At 45.7% G+C, this 11,865-nt stretch overlaps 1 protein-coding gene across 1 annotated transcript; it reads left to right on the plus strand.

The window, feature by feature from the left end:
• The first annotated feature begins 8,767 nt into the window (after positions 1-8,767).
• On the plus strand, positions 8,768-9,715 carry LOC125640410 (olfactory receptor 52M1-like). Its single transcript, XM_048858947.2, has one exon. The coding sequence runs from the start codon at positions 8,768-8,770 to the stop codon at positions 9,713-9,715; it is 948 nt and encodes a 315-aa protein (XP_048714904.2).
• Positions 9,716-11,865: the final 2,150 nt, after the last annotated feature.

The raw sequence follows: 11,865 nt of genomic DNA on the forward strand, positions 1-11,865 counted from the left end.
CAGGAGGAAACTGGGGGAGGACAGGAACATCCCCTCACTGATCACAAGGGGGGGGACGCCCAGGACAGAATGGCTGATTCAGCATCTGTGCACCCAGGCACCCAACCTGTGTCTCAGGCTTTGAGAGGGAACTGTAGACAGAGGGATGACGGAGGGTACCCAAATCCAGCTCTCCATTTTTCAGGACTTTGTTCCTTGCATGCTTGTGAAAACTAACTCTGTCTCTTTAAAACAGGATGCAGATCCTACTGAATAAAGGGTTGTCTGTGAAAATGCTAATGACCCACCTGGCAGAGGGGAGGAAGAAATATCCTGGGCTGGTAAGGAGGCAGTTGCCGGGAAAGAGCTGCCGGGAAAGGCACACCTCTTAGCCCAGAGAGCACAGATCACAACCCTCTGGGAAAGGGATGGGAAAGTCCCAGTGCTGGGAGTGGGGAGTGCAGGAAAGCCTGAGCGGAGAGGTGGATTTTTTGAATGAGCATAACCCTGGAGTTGGGAAACAGCACCACAGAGGTCTAGCCAACATGCAAAGTCCCTTTACGTCCTTACCTCACCAGACCCTGGAATGCAAAGACCCCAAAGATGACTTTCAACTGAAATCCCTGCTGAAAGGGGCACGGAGAGGAAAGGAAACCCAGTAAATAAACACCTGGTAAGATTCGGGGAGGAGTTGAAAGACACAATGGGTATTGAACAAACCAAAGTGTACAAGCAGAAGGCTTGGTATTATAAAAAAATACTTGAAAACACCTACCTGTGATAAAAGATTTGGTGTTATTGTTAAATCTCATGATGCAAAGTTTGAAGCAAATGATAAATCTTACAATAAAGAGCTTGGTACTGACAGTAAATCCTATGAAAAAGGTGTAACATGCATGATTTTGGGGAAAAGCTTTTGGACATGCTAGGAGTAGTTATCAAGAAGCTTCTATGGAGATAGGGCTTCTCACCTAACACCTGTAAACAAGCTCAAAGCTTGTCACAGCAGGGAAACCATAATACACCTAAAAAGAACAGGAGTACTTGTGGCACCTTAGAGACTAATAAATTTATTAGAGCATAAGCTTTCATTGGCGACAGCCCACTTCATTGGATGCATAGAATGGAACATAGAGTAAGAAGATAGATAATGTAAAGGAAAAATCTAGCAGGCCTAAACTTCTAGGCCTAAAACTTTGGTCAAGCTCACTTTGTGTATAACTGTCTGTATGAAGCATAAGAAGAGAGTGAGGAAAATTCCATTAAGGGGCAATTGCAACAGCACAGCTTAAAAAATGTAACCACAACCGCTAAAAGTTTAAAAAAAAAAACATTAACTGCAAAAGAAACACCTGTCAATACCAGGAAAAGCTTGTTTTTGCTAAACTCCAAGTAAGGCAAAGCTACCGTTGAAGCTTGCACTAAATGCCAAATAAGGAAAATGCTGTTAAAGAAAGTGGGTTTGGCAAATTGTGGTTTTCAGCAATATAAGCTCCTGTATTTCTGTTTACGTCAGAGGAGCTCCAGCTGACTCTCCCTGTAGGTGCCTGCTTAAATAAAGAAGCCTCAGGCTTTGTTCTGGTCCAAACACAATGCATGGTTAATTTTTCCACGACAATATATACATACAGAGAAGGTGGAAGTTGTCATAGAAACTGTGAGAGGCTAATTAATTAAGATGAGCTATTATCAGCATGAGAAAAAAAACTTTTTGTAGTGATAATCAAGATGGCCCATTTAGACAGTTGACAAGAAGGTGGGAGGATACTTAACATGTGGAAATAGATTCATTATGTGTAATGATCCAGTCTCTGTTCAAAGCCAAGTTACTGGTATCTAGTTTGCATATTAATTCAAGCTCAGCAGTTTGTCGTTGGAGTCTGTTTTTGTGGAAGGGGAAACTGAGGCACATCACTGCATTGCATTGGTAAATATCTGTATTGAGTTACTACCAGTTACAAAAGCACAGTGGTTAACAATGCTGCAAAGATACAAATACAGGTTTTCTAGCAACCCAGAAAAGCCACACACAACTTTTGAAGAACACATGGGGAAAACACTACAATACTTACAACTCTTGTGAGTTGAATGTTCAAACCTTAAACAGGGCCTCGGGCACGCTGCCTTCGCATTAGTCAGTGACTAACGCACCTGCAGTAAACTCAAGAGGGGAGCTGTGATATTCTGCACATCAAAGCACCACCCTGCCGTCCTCATAAAGTAACTCCTCACTTAACGGTGTAGTTATAATCCTGAAAAATGTGACTTTATGCAAAACGACGTTAAGCGAATCCAATTGCCCCATAAGAATTAATGTAAATTGGCGGGCGGGGGGCGGTTAGGTGCCAGGATTTTTTTTTTGCCAGACAAAAGTCATTATATACATATACATTATAAGCTTTAAACAATTTTAAACAAAGAGTTTAATATTGTGCACAGCAATGAGTGACTGTGAAGCCTGGTTGAGGTAGTGGAGTCAGAGGGTGGGCTATTTCCTAGGGAATTCCTTGCTGCTAAATGATGAAGTAGCACTCGGCTGAGCCCTCAGGGGTTAGCACGTTGCTGTTACTGTCGTCTCACGCTCTACAAGGCAGCATGGGCGGACACAGGAGGGAGGAAACACAATAGACGCAGGCCAGGGGCTGCAAACACTTCCCAGCAAAAAACGAACATGATGATGAAGCCCACGCTATCCCACTGGAGAACGCCACTCCCTCCTCCTGATGGCACCTGCATGGCCGCACAGGCGCTGACTTTCCAAAGTGCTGGGGAGGGGGGGGGGGGTGCACGAGTGAAAGAGAGAGACGTGGGTTGCCCCTTTAAGTACGCTGACCCCACTTCCAGTACGCTGCCCTTTTAATCAAATCAGCAAGTTCAGACAGGAAGCAGCTGCTTCCAGCAAGCTCCCTCCTTTCTGTGCCTGAGCCCTATCCACCCTTCTCTGCTTTGTGGAGAGGGGGTATGGAGCAGGGGGCCAGGCGCAAGGAGACATCTTCTCCCCCGCCCCTCCCACCCAGCAAGCAGGAGGCTCCCGGGAGCAGCTCCAAGGCAGAGGGCAGGAGCAGCAGGGCAGTGGGAGGAAGGCCCCCTGAACTGGTGCTGGGCAGCTGCTAAGCCTCATTCCTTGCATGGAATTTAGGGAAGCGGATAGGGGGGCTTCTGCCCTCTCCCTTCTCATCCCCACGAGCAGGGGCTCCTCCAGAGAGCCCTGCAAGGAGTGGACAGAGCCAGCAGGCGAAGGACGTTATAAGGGAGAATTGCGCAATTTTAAACGAGCCTGTTCTCTAATAGATCAGCAATGTAACAAGGACACAGCATGAACCGGGACAACGTCAAGTGAGGCACTGCTGTATGTACCACAGTGATATGATTCTGATGTGTTTTCTGTAAAGTACGTCACGTATGGTTTCGATTTGTTAAATAGGATTAGTGTATTTGTGTGCATGTATCATTTTTGTACCTAAAGTTATGAAGATTACCTCTATACCAGTATTTCAAATGTGTTTGTTCCTGGGTAACATCCACCCACAGACTAACAGGGCTGCTACTCTGAAACCATCCACAAGGTAGTTTACATCCAGTCTAGCCAGCACATTGTGGATGCACCATTCAAGATAATGGCCCATTAAGAAACACGATAAGCCTTAGAAGAAGTTTATGCCCACCTGATGGACTTTCCTGTGAATGTTCTAGCCAGGATATGAGTGATGACCCCTGTCAAGGTTACTTCCCCACGCTGAACTCTAGGGTACAGATGTGGGGACCTGCATGAAAGACCCCCTGAGCTTATTCTTACCAGCTTAGGTTAAAAACTTCCTCAAGGTACAAATTTTGCCTTGTCCTTGAACCCTATGCTGCCACCACCAAGCGATTGAAACAAAGAACAGGGAAAAAGCCCACTTGAAGACGTCTTCCCCCAAATATCCCCCCAAGCCCTATACCTCCTGTCCTGGGGAAGGCTTGATAATAATATCCTCACCAATTGGTACAGGTGAACACAGACCCAAACCCTTGGATCTTAAGAACAATGAAAAATTAATCAGGTTCTTAAAAGAAAAAAAATAATTAAAGAAAAGGTAAAAGAATCACCTCTGTAAAATCAGGATGGTAAACACTTTACAGGGTAATCAGATTCAAAACATAGAGAATCCCTCTAGGCAAAACCTTAAGTTACAAAAAGACACAAAAACAGGAGTACACATTCCCTCCAGCACAGCAAATTTTATAAGTCAAAACACAAAGAAAACCTAACACATTTTCTCGCTAGATTGCTTACTAACTTTACAGGAGTTGGAAGGCTTGCATCCTTGATCTCTTCCCGGCAAAGGTATCACACAGACAGACAAAACCCTTTGTCCCCCCTCTCCAGATTTGAAAGAATCTTGTCCCCTCATTGGTCATTTTGGTCAGGTGCCAGTGAGGTTATCTTAGCTTCCTAACCCTTTACAGGTGAAAGGCCAGGGGGGATTTTATAGCACTGTATACAGAAAGATGGTTATCCTTCCCTTTATATTTATGACAGACCCTGCTATGAATTATCAAAACATGCAAGGGCATGTGACCAACTTCTGTGACACTGGACTCCATCTTGTTTCTGAACTTTTCCACTAACTGCGCTGGGTGCTTTTGCTTGTAATAATGAAGTTCCCTCCACCTGGCAGAAGATATAACTGGGGGAAGTGACATCATCACTTGGACTCACTCCCCCACATCTCAACACCTGGAAACACAATAGGAAAAAAAGGAATGAAGTGTGGCTGTGGTCCCAGGCTACAGGGATTTCTAGCCTGTGTATGAAAGACTGGTGGATAGTTTGTACCATCAGGGTGAGACACGGCTTGACTCAAATCCTGTACAGTGTAGAGAACTTAGATTGCAATTTTGTTGTTTATAACCAACTTTCCACTGTTCGCTATTACTTATAATCTCTAAAAATCTATCTTTCTGTACTTAAGAAATCTGTTTTATATTTTTACACCTAATACAGTGTGTGTTTTGAAATGAAACACCTGCTCAGGAAATGGGGTTGGTGTATTCTTCACTCCACACTGAGGGAGGGGTGGACTGGAAAATAAAATTCCACTGGTCAGGCTTTTCAGCTGGGCATCATGGTACTGTTCTGGGATCCTAGCCTGGGAAGCTGGAGGGAATTTGCTGGCACCTCTCTATTGTTGGTTCATGAGTGGCTAGTGAATGCTTTCATGTAACTGCAGTTGGGTGTGTCCCTGTCTATGTATGGCTGTGTAAGTGCAAGACCTGGTGATTATTGCAGCTTGTCAGAGCTTCCCAGTGTGAGAGGGGGCCCAGATTGGTGTGCCAGAAGGGTCAGCAGTACCTCAGTTCCAGGTTACACCCTGGGGAAAGCCATCACACCCACCACATGAACAGGCCCTGCTAGACTGTGAGTCCATTTCCCTTTTATCATGAGCTCAATTATTGACGGAGAGACATGTTTACGACAGGGAAGTCAGGATTCCTTGGTTCTGTCTGTCATTCTCTGTGTGACTTTGGCCAAGTCACTCTCCCTGTGAATCAGTTTACCTGTCTGTAAAATGGGGATATGTTCATAGTGACGTTTCTTTGCTAGGTGTTTTAAAGATCCTTCAGTGAAAGGTACTGCACAGTATGATCATAGAATCATAGAATATAAGGGTTGGAAGGGACCCCAGAAGGTCATTTAGTCCAACCCCCTGCTCGAAGCAGGACCAATTCCCAGTTAAATCATCCCAGCCAGGGCTTTGTCAAGCCTGACCTTAAAAACCTCTAAGGAAGGAGATTCTACCACCTCCCTAGGTAACGCATTCCAGTGTTTCACCACCCTCTTAGTGAAAAAGTTTTTCCTAATATCCAATCTAAACCTCCCCCACTGCAACTTGAAAGTTGAATCAGTAACTATGATGATAGTTACTGATGAGAATTACTGATCTCTGATCCCTGTGAGCTTGCAGAAAGTGTTTGTACCTCCCCTCAGGCATCTTTCTCCAGATCTGTCTGCCTAATATCTTTCCATTCATCCTGGGAATTTACAGGGCATGAAACCCTATGGAGACCTAAGCATTATCCCTAGTTTTTTTAATCAATGATAATTTTTAAATATACACAAATTCACAGAGCAGCCAATTCCTCTCTAACTCAGCACAGAGCCCAAGAGTTCTTATCTCTCTTTGGGAAGGTCCCTTAATTACTGTTTACTCCTAAAGCTGGATAAATAGCATAGAAGGGCAGAAATGAAAAGAGACATTGGCTAGAGTGTCTCTGGTGTCCAACCTGTTTGCATCCAGATGCCGTTTCTCTGCTAGAGGCTGAACTCTCCCCACTGGGACTACACAGAGCTATATTATAAATGGTGCACACCCCGGTGTTTGCTCTCGGTGTGGGATGTTGCTGCAGAGGTGGAGTGAGAGAGGTGTGGGATACAGCTACCTGAGAGGGAAGACACTTCGGTCTCAGAATTCACAGGTACCATCTCTTGCTGAGGGGCTCACCTGCTCAACAAACCCAGTGTAACATAGGCATGATGGGAGACAAAGTCTGTGGTCCTTTCCGCTCTGCACGGCCATTAAACATCCCAGAGCCCTTGCCATGGGGGATGAGTTTGCTCCATTATCATCAGCCAAAATGTGCCTCTTTTCTCTACCTCCCCAGCTGATGATCTCCAGCCCCAAGGTGGCTGCATTTCAGTGGCACAGTGTAACCTTCAGGATGAAAGTTGTTTGTAGATGGACAATGCAAGGTCAAATTCTGAGGCCATGGCCTGTAGTTTGCTCAGGCCTCACTAAGACAAAACTCCCATTGGAGAAAGGACTCAGTAAAGACCTCAGGAGCCAGCTGTGTGTAAATGCACAGATACTTCCTCCTCCTCCTCTTGCATTTCAGGGCTCTGGCTGTTAACGGGGGATGGGTGGGTTGGGGACAGACTGTTATCTGACTTCTATCTGCTATAAGGCATGGAGGTGTGAGGGCTCCTCACTGGAACAATTCTAAGAAAGTTTCAACATGGGCAAGACATGTTTTATCCTAGCTTCATTCGAGAAGTTGGCCAAACTGTTATGCCTGAAAGTTTCAAAAAAACAATTCAGCTCGAAGCAGACACCCTGCATGGGAAATTTCAGGCCAAAAGATTAAAGTTTGGCAAATGTATAAGCAAATGAAAATGTGGTCTCCTAATTGAAGTCAGACAGCCTTAACTAACGGTGGTGCTTCCAGTGATTTTCTATTTCTTCCAGATCATTGATGAAAATGTTGAATAGCATCAGGTCTGGAACTGATCCCTGGAGAACCCCACTGGCAAAAGCCCCATACACTGACAATGGCCCATTGACAACTGCTTTCTGAGATCAGTCAGTTAGCCAGGTTTTAGTCCATTTAACATGTGCTCTGTTGATATTGTATATTGTTCATTTTTTATCTGAATATTTTCCCCTACTAAATAAAATACCTCACAGAAACCTAAGTCTGTTGCATCTGCGTGATTCCCTTCATCAACCAAACATACACTCTCATTAAAGAATGAAATCAGGTTTATTTCACAAGATCAGTTTTTCATAAACCATGTGGTTGACTGGCATTAATTATATCCCTAGACTTCTTTTAACCAATCCCATATCAGCTTCCTAACCTTGCACATCTGTTTTTTAAATATTCTCTTTATTTTTTTCATAGTGTATGTTTCACACAGAACTGTCTTGTATTTGCCTTTTTTTTCATTTTTTGGCTCTGTTGCTGCCTGATTGTCTACTTCTGGTTCCAAAAGAGATGTGCTGTTGATTGGTCAGTTCATAAGTCTGGTGTTTGTAACTCTAAAGTTCTACTGTAGATCACTGTTTAAAGCAGTGGTCCCCAACCTTTCTGTGGGAATATTCCCAGAAGACTGTGGCGGGCCCCAGACACCCCACCGCCGAAACGCTGCTGAGAAGTGGCAGCGGCAAGAAGTGTTGCTGCCGAAATGCCGCCGAGAAATGGCAATGCTTCTCGGCGGCATTCCGGCGGGCGGTTCTCTGGTGGCCAAGCTTGGCGGCGGCATTTCTGTGGCGCTGTGTCCTGCGGGCGCACACAACTGCCCCAGCGGGTGCCATTGTGCCATGGGCACTACGTTGGGGACCCCTGGTTTAAAGCCTTCCTTGACTGTTAATGGACTCAAAGGTGTTTCAGCACTTCAGGAGATATGAGTACTTCATACTGCTTCTTTCTGAATGAAAAACAAAAATATTTCTCGAACACATCTACTTGAACACATGCAAAAGTTACAAGTTTCCTTTGTAATTAGTTCTAAAGCTTTTATAAGATTTCTTTTGTTCTTAATATACTTAATAACCTCCTTTTTGTTATCCTTAGCCCTGCCCAACATGGCTTTTTCCCTGATGTTTTTGATGTCCCTTATCAATTTTCACAATTTCCTATTTGTATTATTTGCTACTTTCCATTTTCCACATTTGTTATATGTTGCTGCTGGTGCCTATTAAAGCTTCCCATACCATGATGGGTAAAAATTATTGACACATGGAGCACCATAAAATATGGACTTGGCATTAGTAGGGTCAGTTGTTCATAATTCATTTATCTGAATAGTGAAAATGTCATGTATCAGTGTGTGAAGAGCGACCAATCTGCTTCGCCCATGAGAACAGCCCCTAGTAGTGCATGTAGTGTCTCTTATTAACATTGTCTCTCCATCCAGGCATTTGTATTGTGACCCTCACCCTAGACAGATACAGGAAGTCAGGGGGACGTACGGTACATGCAGGAGACACCGTTCTGCCTCAGAGTTGGACACCTTCTTCCCTACTCCATGTCAGATTCCAACACAACTCACTTCACCAACCCCTCCACCTTCATCCTGCTGGGCATTCCTGGCCTGGAGGAAGCCCATGTCTGGCTCTCTATCCCTTTCTGCACCATGTATGCTATAGCCGTCTTTGGGAACTTCACCATCCTGTTCATCGTGAAGACGGAGCTGAGCCTCCATGTTCCCATGTACTATTTCCTCTGCATGCTGGCTGTCACCGACCTGGTCCTGTCCACGTCCACCCTGCCCAAAATGCTGAGCATCTTCTGGTTGAATTCCAGGGAGATCGATTTCAGTGCCTGCCTCACCCAGCTGTACTTGATTCACTGCTTCTCAGGAATGGAGTCTGGGATCTTTGTGGCCATGGCTGTTGATCGCTATGTGGCCATCTGCCATCCCCTGAGACATTCCACCATCCTGACAAACCCTGTGGTGGCCAAGATTGGCCTGGCCGTGGTGCTGCGGGGTGTCATGCTCGCACTGCCCTATCCCTTCCTAGTGAGGCAATGGTCATACTGCAAAACCAACATCATCCCCCATACACACTGCGAGCACATGGCCGTGGTTAAGCTGGCCTGCACCGACACCCGTGTCAGCAGTTACTATGGCCTCTTTGTGCTATTGTGTGTGCTTTGTGTAGATGTGTTTTTTATTGCAGTGTCCTATACCCAGATCCTCAGGGCCATCTTCAGCCTCCCTACAAAGGATGCTCGGCTCAAGACATTTGGGACTTGCTTCTCCCACCTCTGTGTCATCTTAGCCTTCTACCTCCCAGGTCTCTTCTCATCTCTCATGTCCCGGTTTGGCCAGAATGTGGCTGTGCATTTCCATGTTCTCATTGCCAACGTGTACCTCCTGGTTTCCCCCATGATAAACCCCATCATCTATGGAGTGAGGACCAAACAGATCCAGGACAGGCTGCTTCATCTCTTTACTCATAAAGGAACCTAAATTTTCTCCTGGTGCTCTGGCTCTCAGACCAAGCTCTGTACCCAGCTGGCTGGTGACATGGTGCTGAGCCCTCTTCCCTGAATTACTGACTGGACAGTCAAAGTGACATTAAAGCCTTTCCTGACTTTACTGTGTTGTGTCAGTGTGACAAACTGGGGAATCAGTCTGTGTACATCTCATTCACACATAGGGTTGCCACATTCTAATTGTAATTATAATTGTAACTGGACACATGAGGCCTTGTCCCTGACCTGTCCCTTTGCCCAAGGACCCACCCCTGCTCCACATCTTCCCTCAAGGCCCAACCCATTTCTCTGCCTTTTCCCACAATGTCATGCCTCTGTCACTTTCTCCCCCATCCCCTGTCACTCGCTGTGTTATCTTCACCTCCCTCCCGCACAGTCCTGCCCTGCTGGAAACTTTATGATTTCCTGAACATGATTATCCTATTTGTATTCATATGTCATTGCTGTATCTGAAGTTGTGAATATTGACTATGTATCTGTATTTCAAAATGTAGTTATGCCTAGGGAACCCCCACTGGACAATATGCTTTCAGACTATATAGCTGAGTGGCGAAGGGCCTATACAGGGCAATGAGCCATTAGGAAAAACAATAGGCCTTAACAGAAACTTATCCCCCACCTGAGGAGCCTTCCTCAGGATGCTACAGACAGGCTCCATGTAATGGCTGCCATGATTCTACAAGAACATGTGATGTGGCCACATGCCTCTAGACTCAATCTTGGGATGTCAGTGCTTTTCCACAGACCGGTCCGGGAACCTCGCTTTAAAATAAATGGTTCCCGCCATACGCAAAAGGTATATAAGGCAGGGAGTGACATCGTCTAGGTTTGTTCACTCCCCTCCCAGAAGACTCCTGGACACACCAAAGGAACAAAGACTGAAATGGGGGAAGTGCTGGATCCAGGCTAAAGGGATGTTTAGCCTGTGAATGGAACACCTGGGGCTTCCAAGCTGTAAAGCAAGTGCAGCTGGCCCCATAAGAATCTGCTGCCTACTTGTATCATCTCTTAGGGTGAGAATATGTTATTTATAACTAATCTGTTTCGCATTTTCAGTTTAGTTTCTGTATTTTATTTTCTAGGTTATCTGCTTTAATCTCTTTGCTATCCCTTATAATCACTTAAAAATCTATCTTTTGTAGTTAATAAATTTGTTTTACTTTATCTAAACCAGTATGGGAGTCATAATTCAGGGGCAAAAGGCTGCTATATATTCCTCTCCATATTGAGAGTGGGGGCAAATTTTATGAGCTTGCGATGTACAGTTCCCTGTGCAAGGCAAGATCGTATAATTTTGGGTTTATGCTCCAGAGGGGGTTTGTGCCTGAGAAGCTGGATGGTGCCCAAGGTTCAGCCTTCCCAGGCAGGGGCTGGCCAGAGAGCCTGTCTATGTCTGACAGCTCGGTGTGTCCCTACCCATAAGTATGCTGGTGAAAGTGCAGGCTGAAGCTTGGGGGACTTTACAGCTTGCCACAGCAGTACAGTAAGAGGGAGCCCAGGCTGGTGGGTGGCGGGGCTGAGTGGTACCCCAGTTCCAGGTGACACTCTGGGGGAAGCCATCACAGCTGTATAAAAGCAGCTGAGGTTTGGAATCAGGGTTGTGAGGCAGGCTGGGGATATTGTGCATCATACAGCTTGTGGGCCCTAAAGCTCAGTTGCAAAATCCTGAAAGAAAAGACCATTGTGTGGCTTATTTCTTTAGCTTTCAGCTCCTTTTGGCTCCTCCTGGCTGGGGGTCTGTAGCAGGCAAGGTCCCTGCAATGGGGATGGGCTGAGAGCCCTTTTCCCTGAGCCAGGCCTCGGGGGTATGACAAGGGATCAGGTATGAAGATAGGAGGACAACAGCTGGGAGACATGGAAGGATAAGCTGGAAATGAGGGATGCTAGACAGAGGATGGGGTGGCTTTAGTAACTGACAGAGAGGGAGATGGGGGAGCCTATACAGAAAGGATGGGCTCCACCTAAACTGAAATGGAACCAGATTTCTTGGGTGGTGGCAGCATTACCAGCCTGGAGTGGCAAGTTTTATTTTTTGGAGTCCTTGCGGACCCTCACCTTCTGCACTCAAAGTGCCAGATTGGGGAATCAGACTTGACACCATCCAAGATCTTTCCCTGCTGTCAA

This window comes from Caretta caretta, chromosome 1, assembly GCF_965140235.1.
Source record: "Caretta caretta isolate rCarCar2 chromosome 1, rCarCar1.hap1, whole genome shotgun sequence".
Taxonomy (NCBI): Eukaryota; Metazoa; Chordata; order Testudines; family Cheloniidae; genus Caretta; species Caretta caretta.